The 21,211-nt window shown below is 63.6% G+C and overlaps 4 protein-coding genes across 8 annotated transcripts; all 4 read left to right on the top strand.

Annotated features, from left to right (window-relative positions):
• The first annotated feature begins 129 nt into the window (after positions 1-129).
• Positions 130-11,284, top strand: SHC1 (SHC adaptor protein 1). 4 transcript variants are annotated; one of them, XM_054292748.1, is made up of 13 exons: positions 130-154; positions 6,238-6,399; positions 6,579-6,649; positions 6,933-6,996; positions 7,260-7,379; positions 7,794-7,847; positions 7,933-7,984; positions 8,166-8,292; positions 8,769-8,937; positions 9,121-9,178; positions 9,285-9,452; positions 9,978-10,240; positions 10,464-11,284. In XM_054292748.1, the coding sequence occupies exons 1-13, from the start codon at positions 131-133 to the stop codon at positions 10,590-10,592; spliced, it is 1,461 nt and encodes a 486-aa protein (XP_054148723.1). In that variant the 5' UTR covers position 130; the 3' UTR covers positions 10,593-11,284. The 4 variants fall into 4 exon arrangements, with proteins under 4 accessions (XP_054148723.1, XP_054148724.1, XP_054148721.1 ...); XM_054292749.1 differs by lacking the exon at positions 130-154 and adding an exon at positions 190-229; XM_054292746.1 differs by lacking the exon at positions 130-154 and having other exon boundaries at positions 4,075-6,399; positions 9,288-9,452.
• A 348-nt stretch (positions 11,285-11,632) lies between these two features.
• Positions 11,633-13,447, top strand: PYGO2 (pygopus family PHD finger 2). Its single transcript, XM_054292760.1, has 3 exons — positions 11,633-11,695; positions 11,787-11,836; positions 11,912-13,447. Exons 2-3 carry the CDS (start codon positions 11,795-11,797, stop codon positions 12,983-12,985), a joined length of 1,116 nt encoding a protein of 371 aa, XP_054148735.1. The 5' UTR covers positions 11,633-11,695; positions 11,787-11,794; the 3' UTR covers positions 12,986-13,447.
• Positions 13,448-14,592: 1,145 nt separating this feature from the next.
• Positions 14,593-17,007, top strand: PBXIP1 (PBX homeobox interacting protein 1). Of its 2 annotated transcripts, none has more exons than XM_054292751.1 (8): positions 14,593-14,658; positions 14,744-14,885; positions 14,975-15,187; positions 15,271-15,294; positions 15,376-15,449; positions 15,534-15,662; positions 15,746-16,710; positions 16,791-17,007. In XM_054292751.1, the coding sequence occupies exons 2-8, from the start codon at positions 14,813-14,815 to the stop codon at positions 16,846-16,848; spliced, it is 1,536 nt and encodes a 511-aa protein (XP_054148726.1). In that variant the 5' UTR covers positions 14,593-14,658; positions 14,744-14,812; the 3' UTR covers positions 16,849-17,007. The 2 variants fall into 2 exon arrangements, with proteins under 2 accessions (XP_054148726.1, XP_054148727.1); XM_054292752.1 differs by having other exon boundaries at positions 14,594-14,658; positions 14,729-14,885.
• Positions 17,008-18,155: 1,148 nt separating this feature from the next.
• Positions 18,156-20,496, top strand: PMVK (phosphomevalonate kinase). Its single transcript, XM_054292785.1, has 5 exons — positions 18,156-18,255; positions 18,398-18,461; positions 19,114-19,266; positions 19,949-20,078; positions 20,251-20,496. Exons 1-5 carry the CDS (start codon positions 18,173-18,175, stop codon positions 20,385-20,387), a joined length of 567 nt encoding a protein of 188 aa, XP_054148760.1. The 5' UTR covers positions 18,156-18,172; the 3' UTR covers positions 20,388-20,496.
• The last annotated feature ends 715 nt before the right edge of the window (positions 20,497-21,211 follow it).

Raw genomic sequence — 21,211 nt, 5'->3', positions numbered from 1 at the left:
GGGGCGGAACGGCTGCCCATTGGCCAGCGCGCGCGCGAGGCGGCGGGGTTGCCGCGCCGCTTCCCGCGGGCCGGGTGCGGCTGATGATTGGCTGTCGTGGGGGTCACGTGGCGCGGGCGCGGCGGGGCCCATGCCGGAGGGGCGCGGGCCGGAAGTGAGTGGCGGCGGTGGGGGGGGGGGGGGGGGTGAGCGGCGGAGAGCGAGGCCCGCGCATGACCGATGGTGCCCGGTGAGCGCGCGCCGGCCGGGGCGGTGAGGGAGCGCGGACGGAGGAAGGGGTGGGGGGACCCGCGTTAAAGGCCCGGGACTCCGGGCCAGGCCCCGCCGTGCCCTCCCCGCGGCCGCTGTGTCGCCGGACTGAGGCCGCACCGCTCGCCGCCGCTTCGCCGCCGCCGCTTTCCGCGGAACGAGTTGTGGGGGGTTCTACCGCCGCCGCCGCTGCCCGTGCTGTGAGGGCCGAGCCGCCCTTCGCAGCTGCCTCGTTCGCCCGGTGTGGGGCAGGCCCGGACCAGGGGGCGGAGGAGCCGGTGCCGCGCCGTGCTGAGACCGGGGGTGACCCACCCGGTGTGGCGGCTGCTGCCCGTGCCGCGGTGCACGGGAAGAGCACCGGCTGTGGAGGCGCTGCACGGTCCGGGCACAGCCCCGAGCCTGGCACGACCTCCGGCAGGGACGGGGCCCGGCTGGGCTTGGAGGGTTCCTCGTTCTTGCGGTGCTGGGCGCTGCCCTCCCGCCCTCTGTGCCTCGGAGCAAGGCAGCAGCGAGCACCTGGAGCGTACCCGGCTGCTGTGGAGCTGCTCCCCCTTGGAGATGTGTTGTGCCCATCTGTTCTTGCTGCTCCCCTTGAATCTCTTAGATGGGGTCACCCACACAGAGTGTAGACCACGGACACGGCTTCCAGGGAGAGGTGACCTGGGCCCTGCTTGCCACGTTGGCGCTGCAGAAGTCTGTGGGCAAAGGGCACTTCTTTTCCGGGCTTGCCAGCCTGTACCAGAGGGGCTGAAGATGCCATCTCCTCTCTGCCAAGCAGGGCTTGAGGATCCACCTGCTGCTCTTTGGTGGGGGAATCCGCTCTGGAGCTGTGCAAAGCAGTGTTCCATCCTCGGGAGGGACACAAATGGCCTTTGGTAAGGCTGAGCACTCTGGCTCTGGGTCCAGGTGCTCCTTCCCTGCCACCAGCCTCGGTGTCCTGGTCACCACCTCTGCTTGGCAGTGTCGTGGTGCTGCAGGGGTCAATCTGCACAGCCATGGCCAAGTACAGCCCTCCTTATCTCGCTGCTTTCCGAGCTGCTGGTGGCAGCTGGCACAGGCAGATAAAGGTACAAGTGCTGCCAGGCAGTAAATCATGGCTGCTGCCCTGCCCTGCTCCACCAGCCTCGGCTGGGCAGTGGCAATGACAGGAGTGAGAAGAGTGCTTTCCTTGCCTTGTTTTCACCTCACAGAGCTTCCTGCCTCTGCCAGCTCACCCCTTGTAGACTCTTTCCATGACTTTTGTCTTCACTGGTCCCCTGGGAGGAAGGGACGCAGCCCTGGGAGCTCTGTGTATAGTTTTGCATCAGGGTGCCAGCTGAAGGGGTGCAGGAGAGGGCAGCTCTGCCCCCCTGGTTGCCTTTGCTCTCCCTTGCGTGTGGCTTTCCTGTACTAATTTTTGGGCTAGACAGGGTCACAGAGTGACTCTAGGCCCCCAATACCATCTGAACCAAGCAGTGCCAGGCTCAGCCTGGTGCTCCTGTCCCAGCACATCCCATCTCCATCTTCTTCCCAATGGCAAGATTCCAGGTTTCTCCTACTCTTTGTGCCAGCAGCGTGGCACGGCAACCTCAACCCCAACCACCTGTGGACAGCATGGAGGAGCAGGGTCTGCCTCTTGGCACCATGGCCAGCTCAGCAGGCTGGGGCAGGGCTGCCTAACTCCCTGTTTGTCCCTGAACCACAGGTTGGAGTGCCAGACGAGAGGGGCTCTGTGTCTGCTCCCCGCCCGGGGCCTGCCCTGCCCTCCGCCGCCGATGGAGTATGTGGTAAGGACCTCGGTGGAGGGCTCAGTGGCTTCGGTGGTGGATCCTGCCTGCCTCCTCTGCCTCCTGGGAGGTCTCCAGCCTCTTCCCCACATCTGCACTGGGATCTCCTAACCCCTTTTCAGAGTGAAGGAGAGTAAATGTTGTTCGATGCTGCTGTGATGCGTGGGGGAAAAATCAGCTGTTGGCTGGATCTGAGTGTTCTTCTTTGCTTCCCCCCTGCCTCAGAGGTTCAGCATTGGACAGAGGGGGTCTCCTGCCCAGTGTGAGGTTTGTATGTGTGGCCTCCTGCACCTTGCTGTGATTTCTTGCCAAACCACTGGTGTGTTCCTGGCCTCTGACTCGGCTCCCAGTTTTTTCCCAGGGAGGATGTTGATAGCAGAGCCCTGAGCATCCCCACTCTGCTTCTCTTCCTTGCCCAGCTGCTGTGTGAATGCCCAGTCTCAGGTGCCTGAAAGTGATCCACATCCCTCTGTTCCTCATGATCCAGATCTTTCTGTGGTGGCAGGGCACATGGAGCAGGACATGTCCCCAGAGCTCCTTGGGGGCAGTTGTTCCAGCTGCTCTGCTGCAGGGGCAGGAGCTCCTGGCATCTGCCTGGCAAGGGGCAGGGCTGCAGCCTGGGGATGGGTTTTGGGACTGCCTGTTGAGGCAGGGCTGGTGTTCTGTGCCTTTGCACATCTCCAGGTTTGCCTTGTGCACTCAGAGCCCGCTGAGGGGCAGCTCTGATGTAATATAGCTCTGATGGGGCTGGGGGGCTGTGATGGCAGCACCTCTGGTCCCCAAGAGCTGCCATGCATCTTGTAACAGGCTGTTACAGACTGGCCTCGAAGGTTCTGAGAGAATCAGGAATTACTCTAGCTAATAAAAGCAGAGATGTGTCTGTGACGGTGTTCACAGGGGGTTTTGGATTGGGGAAGAGACAAGGATCTGACTCCATGTTTTAGAAGGCTTGATTTGTTATTTTATGGTATATATTACATTAAAACTATGCCAAAAGAATAGAAGAAAAGGTTTCATCAGAAGGCTGGCTAAGAATAGAATAGGAAAGAAAATTATAACAAAGGTTTGTGGCTTGGCTCTCTGTCTGAGCCAGCTGACTGTGATTGGCCATTAATTACAATCTAAGATGAGCTAATCAAAGATCCACCTGTTGCATTCCACAGCAGCAGATAACCATTGTTTACATTTTGTTCCTGAGGCCTCTCAGCTTCTCAGGAGGGAAAATCCTAAGGATTTTTCATAAAAGATGGCTGCAACAATGTGTCTGAGCAGGAGCTTCATCTGGGAGGCTCATGAGCCCTTTGCTGCCTGGAGGTGATGGCAAAGGGGCCAAGGAGACCCTCCTGCCCCCTTGGAATTCCCTCCTGCTCTCATTCTGGGAAGCATCAGGCTTCACAGAGCTGCTGTGCCAGGCAAGCCCAGGCCCACATCAACCATTTTGCCCATCATGGGCAGATCCCACTGCTCTGTGGCCCCTTGGTGCTGCCCATCAGGCTCCCCTGGCAGCAGGGCTGCACTGGCCCCTCACCGGGCCAGCAGCTTCCTGCCTCCGGGCTTCCTGCTTTTCTTTAGAGGAGTGCTGCTGCGGCCACAGGAAGGTCACAGCTCTGACTGAGCAGCCAGGGGCCCCTGGAGGGGACAGGCGGTGTGGAACAGCCAGCACGGGCTCCCTGTGCCTGTGGGACCAGGTGGCTGAGCTGGGGAGGCTTGACCAAGGAGCTGCTTCAGTGATGGCCCCACTCGTGTGCCACAGCCTCTCACATCACAGAGGTGGCAATTTCCAGCCCTGTGGTGGCTTTCCCTGTCCCCATGGCAGTGTGCCAGGCTTTCTATGCCTGTGGGACCACCGTGGCTGAGCTGGGGAGGCATGGCCAAGGAGATGCTTCAATGACAGGTTCCCATGGTGCCACAGCCCCTCACATCACGGAGGTGGCAATTTCCAGCCCTGTGGTGGCTTTCCCTGTCCCCATGGCAGTGTGCCAGGCTCTCTGTGCCTGTAGGACCACCGTGGCTGAGCTGGGGAGGCTGGCCTGGACAGAGCTGGTGTGCATGGCCAAGGAGATGCTTCAATAACAGGCTCACATGGTGCCACAGCCCCTCGAATCACATGGGGCAATTTCCAGCCCTGTGGTGGCTTTCCCTGTCCCCATGGCATTGTGCCAGGCTTTCTGTGCCTGTGGGACCGCCGTGGCTGAGGTGGGGGGGCTTGACCAAGGAGCTGCTTCAGTGACGGCCCCACTCATGTGTGCTACAGGCCCTCACATCACAGAGGTGGCAATTTCCAGCCCTGTGGTGGCTGTCCCTGTCCCCATGGCAGTGTGCCAGGCTTTGTGAAGTGGGGCAGGCAGCTGCCGGTGCCAAGCAGTGCTGGGGGAAGGCTCCAAGCAGGGAGAGCCTTTTCCTTGGCCTGGATTTACCAAGTTTTGGTTTGTGGACAGAGCATCTGGCGGTTCCTAAGGATCTGGCTTGTGATCTCGGGTTCTGTCTGAACTCCTTGCCCCATCCTAGAGGGGATGGGGGGAACTCTCATCCCTCAGTGGGGCCAGGGCTGTGGAGGGCAGCACAGTCGGGCTGGCCCGAGTTCCTGCTGCGTGCGAGTGCGCCGAGGGTATGACAGCAGGGGAGAGCTGCCCCTGAGCCCCCTGATCCACAGGTGGGAGTTTCACCCCCCCCGACGCTGAAGGGGCCAACTTTTCCTCCCCCCCGGCACGTTCTTGCCGCCCTCTCCCGCTAGCTCCGCCTGTGACCTTGATTTTTCTGCTCCAGATAAGCGCGGCGTCCCCACCCCTCGCCGGGAGCCCCTCCTGCGCTGCCGCCCCAGCCCCAGCGCAGCCGGGCAGAGCCTGCCCCGCCGCCTGTGAGTCAGCACAGCTCTTCCGATCAGCCGCAGCCCCTCCGTCTCTGCTCCCGGCAGCAGCAGCCGGCATGCGGGAAGCAGCAGCGATTCGCTGCAGCCTCTCCCACGGGCTCCCCGCCGCGGCTGGGGCTTTGTGCTGAGCCCTGCCTTACCTGTATCCTGCTCCTGGCCGTCCTCTTTTCTCCCAGCAGCCCTCCAGGCAAGATCTGTGCTCTCAAAGGACTGCATGTCCCCGTATTCCAGGAAGCTGCGAGCGCCACTGTCATCTCAGCATCGCTGCTGCTCCCCCCGGCAGAGCCCGGCAAGCCAACAGCAGCTGCTCGCCGCCGGCACGTGGGTTGGGTGGCGCTGGCTGCCACACAAGGACCTTGTTCCCTCTTGGACAGTGCTCGGAGCAGGGCTGGGATGGGCTTGGATGCTCTCTGTGTCTGCCTCATCTCCGGGCTTTAAATATTCATGCTTTTGATTTCCTCTTAGCGGGCAGCGGCGCAGGGGCTGGAGCGAGCTGTGGGGAGGAGGAGGGTGGCCGTGCCGAGCCCAGCAGCAGGGCAGAGGGAGCTGGAGCTGGATGAAGACAATGGGTTTTGTGGCTTGAGGACCTCCAGGCTGAGCCCAGAGCGTTCTGAGCTCCCCTCCCTGTGCCAGCAGCTCCGCGGCCCCGTTTCCTCCCGGCTGCGGCGCGTTGCTCTCAGTCTGAACGGATCTGCACATCCTTCTGCTGCTGATCACGGCTGATCAGCTGTGCCAGGCAGCCCCTGGACCCGCTGCCCGGCGTGCCAGGCCCAGCTGTCCCTGCCAGCCATGTGGGGCTGGCGTGGATCTGGCACAGAGTTCAGCCAAGGCTTCTGCTTGGGGGCAGCTTCCCGGCGGCTGCAGGCACTTGGACTCTCTGTGGGGCCCCTGTGAGGCCCAGCTGGCTTCATCCACCCTACTGCCACAGGGACAGGGCGCCTGTGGCCCTTCTCACCTGCCTCCAGCATGGATCTCCTGCAAAAGAGCAAATACAGCCACCTGAGGAACGAGTCTGTCTCCTCTCCGGAGGAGGCCGTGCCAGGCCTGCTGCCCTCCCCGGTGGAGTCCCTTGCAAGCATGCAGTCTCTGCCTGATTCCCTGTCCCCCTCCCTCAGCCACGCTGCACCTCTCGTGGAGCTCTCACCTGACTTGGAGGAGAGTCCTACCACCCTGTGCTCCTTCTTCCCCAAAATGGCCAACCTGAAGCTCTCCAATCCCGCCAACTTGCTCAGCTTGCGGGGCTCTGCAGCCAGCAGCAGCCCAGGGGAGCCTGGTGCCCCTGGGATGGCAGCACTGGTGCCAGGGGGTGGTGCCAGCCCCGGCTCAGGGAGACCTGTCACTGTCTGTTCCCAGGATATGAACAAGCTGAGCTGTGGGAAGAAGACGCGGGTGGAAGGCGGCCAGCTGGGGGGTGATGAGTGGACCCGCCACGGCAGCTTTGTCAACAAACCCACCCGTGGCTGGCTGCACCCAGATGACAAAGTCATGGGCTCTGGGGTCTCCTACCATGTCCGGGTGAGTGCTGGGGATGCTGGGAAGGGGCAGGGGACCTCCTGGTGGGAGGATGCACCAGGATCTTTGGGGAAGGCTGGGGGACAGGGCAGTGGGGTTCCTGGGGAAGTTACTGCTGTGAGCTGGGGTGCTTGGGGGACAAACTCCATGGCTGGCCAAGCTCACCCTGCTCTCTTGCACAGTACATGGGCTGTGTGGAAGTGCTCCAGTCCATGAGGGCTCTGGATTTCAACACCAGGACACAAGTGACCAGGTGAGCTCTGCCTCTCCCCCAAGGGCTGCTCCTTTTGGGGAGGGGTGAGGAAGTTGTCTGGGCCTTACAGTGGGGGCCAGGGGCTGCTGCAGCCCACCAAACACTAATTCCAGTGTACTTTGCCCACCCAAAGTGGGAGTTGCCTGAGAGTTTCCACTTTGTCACCCTGTCTCTCCTTTGCTGATCCCTGTGTCCCCACTGTCCTGAGTGCTGTGTTTGTTTGGGGGGCTCTTGGGGCAAGGCAGGCACTGTGGGGGCTGACATTTCATTGCTCTCCCTGCAGGGAGGCCATTGGGCTGGTATGTGAGGCTGTGCCTGGTGCCAAGGGAGCCGTGAGGAGGAGGAAGGTGAGGCCTGGCTGGGAAGCTGCTGGGGGAGTGTTTGTGGCTGGTTTCGGCACAGGGCCAAGGACCAGATCCCAGCCCAGCTGGCAGTGCTGTGCTGTGCTGCTCAGCCCAGGGCTCTGATCTCCCAGCTGAGGCTTGGGGCAGAGCCACAGGAGAGGACAAGGTGCCCATCTCTGCTGGCAGCAGTGGGATGGGCCCTGTCCGCCTGCTGCTGGGCTCTCTGGTCTGGGGAGCCCTTTCTCTACTCCACCATTTGCCCCTAGCCCTGCAGCCGCTCCCTGAACTCCATCCTGGGCAAGAGCAACCTGAAGTTTGCAGGCATGCCCATCACCCTGACCATCTCCACCAGCAGCCTCAACCTCATGGCCTCAGACTGCAAGCAGGTGAGGATGGGGAGGGGTTGGCTTGGCCTTGGACAAGCAGAATTCCTCATGTAGCTCAGATCTTTCTGGGGAAGGGGGTGCCCCCAGCCTCCCCAGGGAATGTCTGGATGGGCTGTGAGATGAGTGCTCACCTCCCCACAGTCCCAGGGGCTGAAGAGGTGGGAGGAATATCCCATGTGCTTTGTGGGATCTCTCCTGGAGACTGAGAGACCCAAATCCCCTTGATCTCCTGGTTTTGACCCCACTCCCGGTGATGTCCCAGTGCTTTTCCTGGTGGTCTGTGGCTCCTAACCAGGGCTCTGGAGGATTTTGAGCCCCCATGGCAGGTCAGCCCTGGGGAGGAGCAGGATGTGCCACCCCTGGGTGGGTGACAAGGCATTCCTGGCTGTGTCTAACAAGCTCTCCACCTTGCAGATCATCGCCAACCACCACATGCAGTCGATTTCCTTCGCATCAGGGGGAGACCCGGTGAGTACCTGCAGGATCCCCATCCGTGCCCTCTGCCCAGTGCTCCCCAGCTGCCCCAGCCTCACTGCTGCTGTCTCACCCACAGGACACAGCTGAATACGTTGCCTACGTTGCCAAAGACCCCGTCAATCAGAGAGGTGAGGGTGCTGCAGGGGTCCTCGATTGCAGAGCCCCTACTTTGGAGGTGTTCAGGGTCAGCTCAACGTAGGGGGGAGCTGGGTGACCCCTGAGAAAGCTCTGGGGTGTACAGGGCAGGCTCAGGGGTGGAGAACCTTGGTGCTGGAGTTGCACAATCCCAGCCCTGTGTTTCCTACCCAGCTTGCCATATCCTGGAGTGTCCTGAGGGCTTGGCCCAGGATGTGATCAGTACCATCGGGCAGGCCTTCGAGCTGCGCTTCAAGCAGTACCTGAAGAACCCTCCAAAGCTGGTGACACCCCATGACAGGTCAGTGTGACAGTGTTCACAGGGGCTCTTGGATCAGGGAAGAGACAAGGATCTGACTCCATGTTTCAGAAGGCTTGATTTTATATTTTATGATATATAGTACATTAAAACTATACTAAAAGAATAGAAGAAGAGGTTTCATCAGAAGGCTAGCTAAGAATAGAATAGCAAAAAATGATAACAAAGGTTTGTGGTTCAGGCTCTCTGTCCGAGCCAGCTGGGCTGTGATTTGCCATTAGTTACAAACATCCAAGATGGGCCAATCACAGATCCACCTGTTGCATTCCACAGCAGCAGATAATCAATATTTACATTTTGTTCCTGAGGCCTCTCAGCTTCTCAGGAGGAAAAATCCTAAGGAAAGGATTTTTCATAAAAGATGTGTGCAACAGGTCAGAGCAGGGTGGTGTGACAAGGAGGAAGGTGGTTCTGGAGAGGGGATGCAGCCCTGGCTTATCTGTGCTGTGCTCCCCCAGGATGGCAGGGTTTGATGGCTCTGCCTGGGATGAAGAAGAGGAGGAACCAGCCCCAGATCACCAGTACTACAACGACTTCCCTGGCAAGGAGCCTCCCATTGGGGGGGTCGTGGACATGCGGCTGCAGGATGGGGCAGCTCAGACCCCAAATCACTTGGGTGCCACGCTGGTGAGGCTCTGGGCACGTCCTCTCGGGGAGGCATCATCTGATAAGGGAGATGTAGAGACCCTAAGTGGGCCATGGGTTCTGCTGAAGGTTATTTGTCCTCCCTGGTGTCTCTGGGGTGTGGGGAGCAGGGAGGGGGGTGAGCAGGAAAAGGGGATGGGGGCTCATCTCTGCCTCTCCCTGCAGCCTGTTGGCCAGTCCGGTGGGGAGTTTGACCCCCAGAAGCAGCACGCTCCTGCCCAAGGTAATGTGGTGGGTGTCTCCATCCTCTCCCATGGACCCCCAGTGCTCTGATGTGGGGGGCCAAGGTGGGCTGAAGCCCACCCTGCTGACCACAGTGCTCCTGCTAGCAGGGAGAGAGAAGTACCCAGCTCCAGCAGGCACGGCTGGGCGCACAGACCTCTTTGATGACCCGTCCTACGTCAACGTGCAGAACATAGACAAGACAAGACAAGCTCCAGCTGCCAGCACCCCTGCCACAGCCAATGGCAGCACACAGAGGGACCTCTTTGACATGAGTAAGTGAACAGCCAGGGCTGTGCAGAGGTGGCTCTGGGATTGGTCATGGTCCCCGTGCTCTGCATTAGGAGTCTCCTCGAGCCAGGTCTCATAAGCTTTTGGAGATTTATATCACACCCAAGATAGCTCAGCTACCTTAGAAGGCATAAAAGCAGCAGGATGGCTTCTGTGGTAGTGCTGGAAACAAAATGTTTTAATAAAAGGTGAAATAACAAACTCTTTACAGAGAAAAAACAATGCAAGTACAAGAAGCCCTCCTGCCCCTAGTAAAACAAAAGCCCCTCACAAAAGCAATTAATTTCTTTGTTCTCTTCTTTTTCTAGTAAATTGCCCAAGCAAGGCTTTTTAGCTCCTGTCCAGTTAGCTATCCTTAAGTTTGAAGTGAAGTTTTCCAAGTCCTATGAGATGCCTTTTAATCAAAAAGAGAAACTTCTGGGCTTATTTTCTTTTTAAAGGGACAAAGGATAGTTTTATCACTCCCTCACCAAGAGGCACATTCCTACAAAGCTCCTCTGTCCTTGCAGAGCCCTTTGAAGATGCCCTGCGTGTGCCCCCCTCTGTGCCTGTGGGGCTGCCCCCTGCCCAGGTCGTGGCCTCCATGGAGGAGCAGCTGAGGAGGGAGCCCTGGTACCACGGCAAAATGAGCCGCAAGGAGGCTGAGAAGCTGCTCAAGGTCAACGGGGACTTCCTGGTGAGGGAAAGCACCACCACCCCGGGCCAGTATGTGCTGACTGGCCTGCAGGGTGGGCAGCCCAAGCATCTGCTGCTCGTGGATCCCGAGGGAGTGGTGAGTCCATGGAGGGGATGGAGACTGGGGCAGCACGGGGGTCCTTGGGGTTACAAGAGCCACCAGAGCATTGGGGTTCTGCACTGCTGGGCTGGCTTTGGGCAGAGCATGGGTTGGAGCCTGCAGTGCCAGCTCTGTGCCCAGCCCGTGCCATGCAGGGTGGTAGCTGTGGCCTCATGTGGGCACTGACAGCATCCTGAGCACCCATTTTCTGTCCTCCCAGGTGAGGACAAAAGATCATCGCTTTGAGAGCGTCAGCCACCTCATCAGCTACCACATGGACAATCACCTGCCCATCATCTCAGCCGGCAGTGAGATGTGCCTGCAGCAGCCCGTGGAGAGGAGACTGTGAGCGCCCAGGGCACCCCAACGCGCAGCCTGCGCCCTGTTCCGTGCCCCAGGGAGCCCTCAGACTCTCCAGGTGCTCCACCGGGACTGAGCATGGACTTGCCTGAGGACAGGGCCTCTCTCCTTTCACCACGTGGAGCTGGTGGCCGTGGGGGGCTCAGGCTGTGAGTGCCTGCAGGGTAGGGAATTGTTCCAGCCTTTGCAGAGCAGCTCAGCTCCTACCAAAACCCAGCCCGTTCTTGTGCTCACCAGCACGGGCTCAGGACTGGCAGGGCTGAGCCCCCCTGAGCCAGAGGCAGCCTGTCCTTATCTCTGGCCCCTGGGCCAAGGAGGGGGCCCGTGGGGGGCTCTGCTCCCCCAAGCACGACGCCCTCGACTGTACCGGATCACTTTACGTGTTAACTCTGTGCCTTGACCCCGCAGGTCCCACACTCTTATGCAAGGGCAGGGGCTGGTGACAGAGCCTCCCCCGTGCTCCCAGCACCCTGTACCCCCTCCGTGACATGCTTGTGCTCCAGGACACGTTGCCACCATGTCCCCTTCCCTCCCTGCCCATGCCGGCTGGGCAAGGGCAGCTCCGGGCAGCCCCGGGGGGTTGGCGGGAGGATTCCCCTGCATGCACAGTGTAACTCCCCCCAAGCCAAAGCGCAGCCTCGCAGCCCCTGCCCCGCTATACCAAAGGAACTGGCGGTTGTATTAAAGTTGGTATTTCTCTAGGTCCTGCCTGGTGTGAGCTGGGAGGGGTCGCGGTGTGAGGTGGGCGGGTGGTTCTCCCCCGGGACCTCGTTCGTGGTTTGCCCCGTCTGGTCCCCCCCTGCCATCGCGCTGCATTTGGTTTGGTCCGACCGGCGGGTGGGGCGGGAACCTGCGGTGATTGACACGTCTGGCGCGCCCCGCCCCGCCCCTCGCGCGCGCTGTGATTGGCCCCGCGCGGGTTCCGGTTCCGCTCGGGCCATGGCGGCGACGCGCGCGCTGTGAGGGCTATGGCGGCCCCTCACGCAGAGAAGCTGGAGGGAGCGGTCCCGGCCCCGCCGGCCCCGCCGGGGCCCCCGCACCCCGCGGGCAGCGCTGCCGCCGGCGGGCCCGGCCGGAAGCAGGGCAAGGCAGGTGAGCGCAGGGGGGACCGGGAGCGGAACCGGGAGCGGGGTGGGTGAGGGTCTCCCCGGCTCCGCTGACGCGGCCTCGCTTGTCCCCGCAGGGCTGCAGATGAAGAGCCCCGAGAAGAAGCGGCGCAAATCCAACACGCAGGTAGGGCCGGGCTCGGGGCGGCGCGGGGGCCGGGGACGAGCCGCAGCAACCCTGACCGCCACCTTCTCCCCGCAGGGCCCTGCCTACTCGCACCTCTCGGAGTTCGCCCCGCCGCCCACCCCCATGGTGGATCACCTGGTGGCTTCCAACCCCTTCGAGGATGATTTCGGGGCCCCCAAGGTTGGGGCGGCGCCCGCCCCGTTCCTGGGCAGCCCGGTCCCGTTCGGCGGTTTCCGCATGCAGGGGGGGATGTCGCCGCAGGTGCCCCCCGGTTACGGCGGGGGTCCCCAGCCCCTGCGGAGGCAGCCGCCGCCGTTCGCCCCCGGGCAGATGGGCCCGGCCTTTAGCATGCCCCCCCAGAATCCAAACTACGTGCAGCCGGGGGGCTTGAGCTTCGGCGGGCAGCCCTTCAGCCAGCCCCTCGGACAGAACTTCAGCCCCCCTATGGGGCAGCTCATGCAGGGGCCCGTCGGGGGCTTCGGGCCCATGATGTCCCCCACTATGGGGCAGCCCCCGCGGGGGGAAATGGGACCGGGGCCAGCCCTCAACCCCCCCGGGGGACCAGCGGTGCCTCAGCGCTTCAGCCAGCCCAGCAACCTCTTTGGACAGTCGCCCATGCAGCGCCCCGGGCAGAACATGCCCCCGCTGCCCCCCACGGCCAGTCCCTTCCCTGGGGCGGATCCCGGCTTCCCCGCCGGCAGCGAGGAGGGCGGCAAGAACCCTCCCCCCAGCACCTTCGCCCCGGAGCAGCACTCGGGCTCGCCCGCCACCGTTAACGGGGCACAGCCCGGCTTCGCCCCCAACAGCGGCGGCCGCGGCGCCGGCACCCCCGAGAGCAACAGCCTCCCCCTGCCGGCCCCCGGCAAGGCCGGCAGCGCCTCGGGCCACCAGCCGCCCCCGGGGCTCGTCTACCCCTGCGGGGCCTGCCGCAACGAGGTGAACGACGACCAGGACGCCATCCTGTGCGAGGCCTCCTGCCAGAAGTGGTTCCACCGGGAGTGCACGGGCATGACCGAGAACGCCTACGGGTTGCTCACCACCGAGGCCTCCGCCGTCTGGGCCTGCGACTTCTGCCTCAAGACGAAGGAGATCCAGTCGGTCTACATCCGGGAGGGCATGGGACAGCTGGTGACCGCCAACGACGGCTGAGCCGCCCTTTCAGCCGCCATGTACAGCTTTCCCCACACTGATTTAGGACCAAACACCCGTTTTTTGTAGCTGTCGCCCCTCCCTGCCAGCCAGAGAGCCGCTGCTATGCGCTGGCTGTGGCTGCTCACCGGGCACTGCCTGGCACCGGGACATTCCAGGGGACCGGGGGCGGTGCTGGCCGTGCCGGTGTCAGCCCTTTGCTGTGGCCCCGGTGCACCGGCTCACTGAGGGCTGGGCTTCCTGGTGCTCCACAGTGCTGCCCCCATTTGGGTCATTACCCTTGTGGGGGGCACCTCCCGGGATGTGCAGCGCTCCTGGTGCCCCCTTCCACATTCACGGGACAGTCCCGGTGTCCCCTGCTCCGGTGCTCGGGATGCTCCCGGTACCCGCTCCCCACCCCAGGTCCGTCCGTTTTAGCCAACCGTTAATGGAAATTTTTGTACCGTCGTTATAAAACTCTGAAACGCGCGTGTCGGTGTCTGTCCGGTACCGGGGGTGGGGGGGGCGGGTGTTCGGTACCGGCCGCTGGCCCCGCCCCCTCCTCGCGACGCTGCGCCGCGGGCTGTGATTGGCTGTCGCTGTCACGTGCGCGGGGGCGGCGGCGGCGGCCCCGGGGAAAGTTCCCAGCAGGACGCGGCGGGCGCAGGTACCGGGAGCGGCGGGAGCGCTGCCCCTGCCGGGCCCAACCGAGCCAGGACGGGGCTGAGGGCGCGGGTACAGCTCGGAGAGGCCGTGGGGAGCGGGGAGGAGGGGGTTGTCAGCTACCGGGCTGGTTCTGAGTCCCGGACGGGGAACCGGGAGGGGAAGAGAGGGGCGGGGGCTGCTGGAGACCCCCGTCCGGTGCTGCCGGTTTGCTGTGGGGCGGTGGGATCCCCACCGGGGCCCCCGGTTCCCCCACGCCGGGCCCTGCGGCTCCCGTCCACCTGCTGGGTCGCATCACCGGCTAAAAATACCCCGCGGCGGCAGCTGGTGGCGGGGGGGAGCAGCCCAGAGCCGGTGCACCGGGACGGCTCCCTGAAAACTTCCCAGCTACAGGCTGGAGGGACCGGCTGGCACCGGCACCGTGGCTCTCCCGGTCACATCCAACCTGTCCTGGGAGCTGGGTCGTGTCCCGCTGTCCGTGTGTCCGCCCGTCTGTCCCCTTGCAGGTAGCGCTGGACTGTCCCTATGGCGGAGAAATTGGATTCCCGAGATTCAGAGAGCAGCTGGGTGCTGGCGGGCGGTGAGGTGAGGGCTTGCAACCCCCCTCACTGCTTGAGATCTCCAGGGCTAATCCTGACCCAGTGCCTTGGGGGCAGCCCCCCAGAGCTGGAGACCCCCGGGCACACCCCACAGTGCCCACCTGGGGCTGCAGGCAGAGTGGGCACATGGAGGTCAGGGCTAAAGGTGTCCCCCTATGTACCCCCTCCCCCAGGGTCTGCCCATTGACACGGTGGGCCCAGAGCAGGACTCAGCCTCCCACGGGTCTGACGATGAGGAACCGGAGGAGGGGGAGGAGGATGAAGGCACCCAGGACACAGTCACAGGCAGGCAGCCACCAGGGGTATGGGGCAAGCCTGGTGTCACCTTCCTGGTGTCTCATGACCTTGCTCTGCCTCTCCCCAGCTGCGACTGCCAATGGTGTCACCACCGTCCCCAGGCAGAGCTTGTGCCCTGAGGGCAGCGGGCAGGGGGTGAGTCAGACCCGGGGGGCTGGGGGTGAGCTGGAGCTGCTGGGCTGCTCCCCACACGGGGATACCCCAGTGCCTGTGTCTGCAGGAGCCAGAGCAATGTGAGGACTCCAAGGCACGGGCAGAGCCTGCCCTGGATGGCTCTGCAGAGCCCAGCATGTTGGAGGACGATGAGCAGGAGTTGAAGGCTGAGGCTGAGCCACAAGCCTGCCCTGACACCCCCCCAGCAGGTCAGGCCTCACAGGCGGCTGGCCTGGGGGAATCTCTGCTGGTAGTGTTTAGGTGTAGACCCTCTGGAGGTTCCCCCATCTCCCTCTAGGGCCAACAACAGAGGACATGTCCTGCACCAGCAGTGACGACAACATGGAGGGGCTGCGGTGGCGGCCGGGCCACAAACCCCGCCCTGAGCCCGCCACTGTCACACCTGCTCCGCAACGGGGGACACCAGACACTGGTGATGATGGGCTCAGTATGAGCACCTACCTGCTGGGGGCCTTGGCCATGGTTGTTGTGGGGCTGCTGATCATCACTGGTAAGTGGGGTCCCCCAGTGGCCAAGGCCCCAAGGGACAGGATGGGGCCCAGATGTCCCCTCATTGTCCCCTCCTCTCCCCAGGTGGTATCTACGACGTGGCAGATGGTGAGTAGAAGTGACAGCCCACCTGGGCAGGGGGACATCTCACAGCAGCCTGGACATTCAGACCCGTGTCCTTCTCTGCAGGCCCTGTGGAGAGTATGGGGAGCTGGGACGTGGCTGCTGGGGAGCAGGAGTCACTGCTGTCCATAGACAGCAATGTAAGGAGGGGTCTTGAGCAGGGCTGAGTGAGGGCAGGGGGTGTCCCCAACGCCCCCAGGGCTCCCAACCTTCCTGTCCTCCAGGACTCGCAGCAGCAGCAGCCCCCTCTGCCCGATGATGGGGGCCCTCAGAGCATGCAGTCCATGAGCCAGCTCCTGGACAAGCTGGCCAAAGAGAACCAGGAGATCCGGCTCATGCAGGCAGAGCTACAGGTTGGTGCCCAGCACATCTCTGTGCCGCATCCCAGTGCTTCTATCCCGCTGCCACCTCTCACAGCCTCCCACCCCTGCCCCAGGCCCACAAGGAGGATCTGCAGGCGCTGCTGCACAAGAGCGAGGGCGAGGCAGCGGCGGCCGGGGCGCAGCAGCAGAGCCTGGCCACGGAGAACGCGCGGCTGCGCGCAGCGCTGGAGCGGGAGGTGACGGCGCTGCGCCAGGCCCAGGCTGAGCTGCGGCGCCTGCAGGCCACGGGGGCCCCTGGCAGCCCCAGGGAGCCACGGGCAGAGCAGCAAAGTGCCACAGGTGTGCCAGGGCACGGCAAAGCCGCGGCACGGCGGCACGGCAGCCTGGACTCGCTGCGGCAGGAGCTGGCGGACACCCTGGACCGTGTGCGGGGCTCTGGGGATCTCAAGGGGCTCGTGGAGGAGCTGAGCACCCTGGAGCAGCACCTGGCCCAGGTGCTGGAGGCAGACAGGTCCTTCTCCACATCCTGGAAGAAGCCATCCAAGGTGGAGAAGGAGAGCAAGTGGCACAAGCAGCATGGTGTCAGGGGATCTCCCCATGAGCAGGAGAGGAGAGAGCAGGGCAAGGCCCACAAGAAGGAGCCCCGAGCCCCCCGTGAGCACAAGCCAGGCAAAGCCTGGGGGAAGCCGTCTCACAGCCACCCCCGGCACGATTCCCACGAGCTGCCCTGGCTCAAGCGGTACCGGGCACCCCAGGGCTGCTCTGGGGTGACTGACTGTGCCCACAAGGAGGGCCGGGAAGTGCTGGGGGTTGCCCTGGAGCCGGTGCAGAAGGTGCAGTTCCTGCAGCTGCTGGAGAGCTTCATGGGGCAGCTGGGCTTGGGGAGACAATTTGGGAGGCTGGCACCGCAGCTCGATGGCGCCTTCAGGGCCGACGGCGTCTTTGCCCACGACCGCCTGCGGTTCGTGGATTTTGTGGATGATGTGGAGGATCTGCTGGAGGATGTGGCGTGGCAGGAGCAGGGTGACAAGAAGGCAGCTGATGGCTTTGAGGAATTCATGCTGCGGCACTACAGGGGGTGAGCTGGGGTGGGCAGTGCCAGGGGTCCCCAGGGATTCCCTCCCACTGCTGCCCATCACATTTTCCCTTCTCTTGCAGCACCTCTGGGAACGTGTGGAGCCAGAGAGCCCCGAGGCAGCATGGCATGCGTGGGTAGAGCCAGGGGGGCATTTGTGTGCCAGCCCCCCCACACAAGGGCTCCCCACATGCTGTTTATGGGGTCTAGGGGTGCCGCACACCTTGTAGGGCCAAGTAGGGCCACATCCCTAACCAAATGCACTGTGTGACGCTGCACTGCCACCATGAATAAAGTCACTGCTGGGCAGAGCTGTGTAGATGTGGGGAAATGGGGATGGGGGAAAGGGAGGTGCTGAGGGAAGAGGGCTGGAGAAATGGGGGTTCAGAGGTGGAATAGGGCGTGTAAGGGGAGAGCAGAGGGGACTGAAGTGCTGTGGGTAAAGAAGGTGCTGTGGGAGGGGAGGAAGGAGTGCAGGGAGGAGGAAGGGCTGCTGGGGGAGAGGGGGTGCTGATGAAAAGGCAAAGCAGAGAGGAATGTAGTGTGTTGGAGGGGAAGGGGGTTCCTGAGGGAGAAGAAAGGGTATTGGGGGCACTGGGGGAAAATGGGGATTTAGAGAAGGAACAGTGAAGAGGAAAGGGGAGTGCTGGAGTAAGTGAGGAACAGTTGAAAAAGTGGGGTGCAGAGGGGACATAAGGATGTTGAGGAGGAAGGGTGCTCAGAGAGAAAAGAGGGTACTGGGGGAAACGGATGCTGGCAGAAAGCGGGGTGCAGAAGAGGAGTAGGGATTGTGGGGGGAAGAGTGCTGGGGAAATGCAGATGCTGGGAGGAGCAGGAAGAAAGGGAGCATCAGAGGAGAATGGAGGGTGTGAGGAGGAAGTGGGGGCAGGGGGGCAGAGCGGCAGAGAGGTGTCCGGGGTGCAGGATACCGGGGGCAGAGGGGCGCCCGGGTGTGTGGTACGGAGGGCAGAGGGACAGAGGGGTGCGGGATACCGGGGGCAGAGGGGTGCCGAGGTGCGGGATACCGGAGGGCAGAGGGGTGCCGAGGTGCGCAGTACCGGAGGCAGGGAGGGCAGAGGGGTGCCGGCATGCGGGGTACCGGGGGCAGGGAGGGCAGAGGGGTGCTGGGGTGCGGGGTACCGGGGGCAGGGAGGGCAGAGGGGTGCCGGGGTGCGGGGTACCGGGGGCAGGGAGGGCAGAGGGGTGCCGGGGTGCGGGGTACCGGGGACAGGGAGGGCAGAGGGGTGCCGGGGTGCGGGATACCGGGGGCAGGGAGGGCAGAGGGGTGCCGGGGTGCGGGGTACCGGGGGCAGAACCCGCCGTGTCCCCGGGACAGCCTCGCTGCGGTGCGGGCTCTGCCCGGCAGGGGGCGCCATAAGACGGGCGGGCTGTCGGGGGCGGGGCCAGCAGGGGCGGGGCCGAGGGCGTGACCAGGGGTGTGGTCAGGGGCGGGGCGGAGGCGCCGATGGCGGCGCCGCGCTCGGTGCTGCTGCTGAGCGGGAAGAGGAAATCGGGAAAGGATTTCGTGGCCGAGGAGCTGCGGAACCGGTACCGGGCCGGGCGGGACTGGGGCCGGGCGTGTGGGCGGGGAAGGCGCGGCGGGCGGGGATGGTACCGGAGCACGGGGAGGCCGGGACTTGGCCGAGTGGAGCCGGTGCCAGTGCCCGTCCCGCTCACTCCTCTCCCGCAGGCTGGGCCCTGATGTCTGCACCATTCTGCGCCTCTCCGGGCCCCTCAAGGAGCAGTACGCCAAGGTACCGAGCCGTGTCACACCCGCCGAGCTGTGCCGGGACATTGCCGTGCTGTGCCGGGACACTGCCGTGCTGTGCCGGGACACTGCCGTGCTGTGCCAGGACACTGCCGTGCTGTGCCATCCCACGCTCGTACCGTGACACACAGTGCCACACCATCCCGAGCTATGCCAGGCACTGCCATGCTGTGCCGTCCCATGCTCATACCGTGCCACACCGCCCCGAGCTGTGCCAGGACACTGCCGTGCTGTGCTGTGCTGTGCCATGCTCATACCGTGCCACATCGTGCCACACCGTCCCGAGCTATGCCAGGACAGTGCCGTGCTGTGCTGTGCCGTCCCACGCTCACACCGTAGCACACCAAGCCGTGCCGTGCCACACTGAGTTGTGCCAGGGCATGTGCTTGGCTGTTCTCTGCCTTCCCTGTTGCTCCGTGCTGTGCCATCTGATGCTGTGCCTTGCTGCACCACACCATGCCATGTCAGGACATGCTGTGCCACGTTGTGCCATCCCACGGCCGTGCTGTACCACACGGTGCCGAGCTGTGCTGTGTTGTGCCGTCCCATCCCTGTGCTGTGGCGTGTCACGGCAGCCGTGCCATGCCATGCCATGCTGTGTGCCCAGGCCGTGCCCACTGAGCCCTCCTTCCCCGCAGGAGCACGGGCTGGACTTTGAGCGCCTCCTGGATGCCAGCGCCTACAAGGAGAAGTTCCGCCAGGACATGATCCGCTGGGGCGAGGAGAAGCGGCGCGCCGACCCCGGCTTCTTCTGCCGGGCCGCGGTGCAGGGGGCGCTGCAGCCGGTGTGGGTGAGCACCGGGAGGGCACCGGGCTCTGTGCCGGTGTCGGTGAGCACCAGGAGGGCACCGGGGCCTGTGCCGGTGTGGGTGAGCACCGGGAGTGCACCGGGCTCTGTGCCCGTGTGGGTGAGCACCGGGAGGGCACCGGGCTCTGTGCCGGTGTCGGTGAGCACCAGGAGGGCACCGGGCTCTGTGCCCGTGTGGGTGAGCACCGGGAGGGCACCGGGGCCTGTGCCGGTGTGGGTGAGCACCGGGAGTGCACCGGGCTCTGTGCCCGTGTGGGTGAGCACCGGGAGGGCACCGGGGCCTGTGCCGGTGTGGGTGAGCACCGGGAGTGCACCGGGGCCTGTGCCGGTGTGGGTGAGCACCGGGAGGGCACCGGGGCCTGTGCCGGTGTGGGTGAGCACTGGGAGTGCACCGGGGCCTGTGCCGGTGTGGGTGAGCACCGGGAGGGCACCGGGCTCTGTGCCCGTGTGGGTGAGCTCTGGGGGTGCACAGAGGCACTGGGGGCACAGACTGGGTGCTGATGGAGGAGCCCTGTGCAGGTGGTGAGTGATGCACGCGGGCCCTGCAGCCGCTGTGTGTGAGCTCTGGGGGTTCCCTGATGCCCTGTGCCGCTGTGGGTGAGCTCTGGGGGTGCAGGGGCTCCCCGGGGGCACAGGCCAGGTGCTGATGATGGAGCCCTGTGCAGGTGGTGAGCGACACACGGCGCCTCTCAGACGTGGAGTGGTTCCGGGCCGCCTACGGGGGTGTGGTGCAGACCGTGAGGGTGGTGGCTACTGAGGAGACGAGGAAGAGGAGGAACTGGGTGTTTGTCACTGGTGAGCGAGTGCCTGGTGTGACACCAAACCTGGGGCTGCTGCCTCCACTGCCCTTCCTTGGGAGCAGGAGGCTGGGGACAAGGCCCTCACCTCTGGGGGTGAGGCCGTGGTGGGGGTGCAGACAGACACATCCTGACCATCCCTGGGGCCTCCCTGGGCTCTGTGCTACCAGGGGTGGACGACGCCGAATCTGAGTGCGGCCTGGACCAGGGAATGGCCTTTGACTGGGTGATCAGCAATGACGGCGATGAGGTGGCCCTGGGCGAGCAGCTGGAGGAGCTGGTGCAATCTGTCCACAGGAGCCTATAGCTCCATGTCTCTCCACTGGGGCTTGGGGGCTGAATTATCCCCCCAGCCCCTCATCTCCACCTCCTGCTGATGTTTCCTGTTCTGGAATAAAGCTCTGACACTGAGAACCGCTGCCACGCTGGGCCTGTGTCTCATTTCTGGGGAAGGGACACACAGGTGATCCTGCCCCACGGTCACCATGGGTTTCCCAGCTTTCAGGGGTCAGAACTTCTGTCCTGCACTTCTGTCCAAGCCGGGGTCACCAGCTGGATGTTCCGTGGTGTCTTTTAATAAGGTTTCTAGCAGCCAATTCCCTACAGATTATCTGCTTCCCAAACTCCTACACTCACATCTGCTCCTCTCCTGCAACAGCTGGGCACGGCAGGGGCTGGGGGTGCCTGGGTGGGCTGGGGGTTTTGAGGGGGGATTAGGGCCCTATATAGATCTGTGTGTATATATCCCATACTCTGGCTCTACCCCGACCTTGGGGACACCGTGGGACACACACACCGTGCCCCCCGTCCATGGGTGACCCACCCCGGGATGGGAACACCTGCTCCGGCTGCTGCTGGTAATCCCCGGCCTCTAAACGGATTAAAAGGGATCATATCAAAGGAGGGGGGATGCCCGGGGGGGAACCCAATGGGTTAAACAGATTTGGGGTCGTTCGGGACTCGCCCATCGGTGCGGCCCGGTGCACTACAAGTCCCGAACGACCCCGCAGAGATGCAGGAGCCGGGGGTGTGATCTGGGGGGGGAGATCCAAAGCGGGGAGCGGGCGGGGATGATGTCAGCCTGCGGGGAGCCCCGGCGTGGCCAATGGCGCTGCGGGGCCGGGCCAGCGG

Source organism: Melozone crissalis, unplaced genomic scaffold (genome assembly GCF_028551555.1).
Source record: "Melozone crissalis strain CALT ecotype California unplaced genomic scaffold, PUWL_Pcris_2 ptg000114l_1, whole genome shotgun sequence".
NCBI classification, from domain to species: domain Eukaryota; kingdom Metazoa; phylum Chordata; class Aves; order Passeriformes; family Passerellidae; genus Melozone; species Melozone crissalis.
Note: the sequence above shows the minus strand (reverse complement) of the source record. Positions and strands in the feature narration are given on the sequence as shown.

Coding starts and splice junctions, on each gene's coding strand:
- PMVK (XM_054292785.1), top strand. CDS start 18,173: ATGGCGGCGCCGCGCTCGGTGCTGCTGCTGAGCGGGAAGAGGAAATCG. Junction 18,256..18,397: donor GCCGAGGAGCTGCGGAACCG/GTACCGGGCCGG, acceptor CCTCTCCCGCAG/GCTGGGCCCTGATGTCTGCA. Junction 19,267..19,948: donor GGGCGCTGCAGCCGGTGTGG/GTGAGCACCGGG, acceptor AGCCCTGTGCAG/GTGGTGAGCGACACACGGCG.
- SHC1 (XM_054292745.1), top strand. CDS start 5,851: ATGGATCTCCTGCAAAAGAGCAAATACAGCCACCTGAGGAACGAGTCT. Junction 6,400..6,578: donor GGGTCTCCTACCATGTCCGG/GTGAGTGCTGGG, acceptor TCTCTTGCACAG/TACATGGGCTGTGTGGAAGT. Junction 9,179..9,284: donor GCAGCACGCTCCTGCCCAAG/GTAATGTGGTGG, acceptor TGCTCCTGCTAG/CAGGGAGAGAGAAGTACCCA.
- PBXIP1 (XM_054292751.1), top strand. CDS start 14,813: ATGTTGGAGGACGATGAGCAGGAGTTGAAGGCTGAGGCTGAGCCACAA. Junction 14,886..14,974: donor CCCTGACACCCCCCCAGCAG/GTCAGGCCTCAC, acceptor ATCTCCCTCTAG/GGCCAACAACAGAGGACATG. Junction 15,450..15,533: donor TGCTGTCCATAGACAGCAAT/GTAAGGAGGGGT, acceptor CCTGTCCTCCAG/GACTCGCAGCAGCAGCAGCC.
- PYGO2 (XM_054292760.1), top strand. CDS start 11,795: ATGAAGAGCCCCGAGAAGAAGCGGCGCAAATCCAACACGCAG. Junction 11,837..11,911: donor GGCGCAAATCCAACACGCAG/GTAGGGCCGGGC, acceptor TTCTCCCCGCAG/GGCCCTGCCTACTCGCACCT.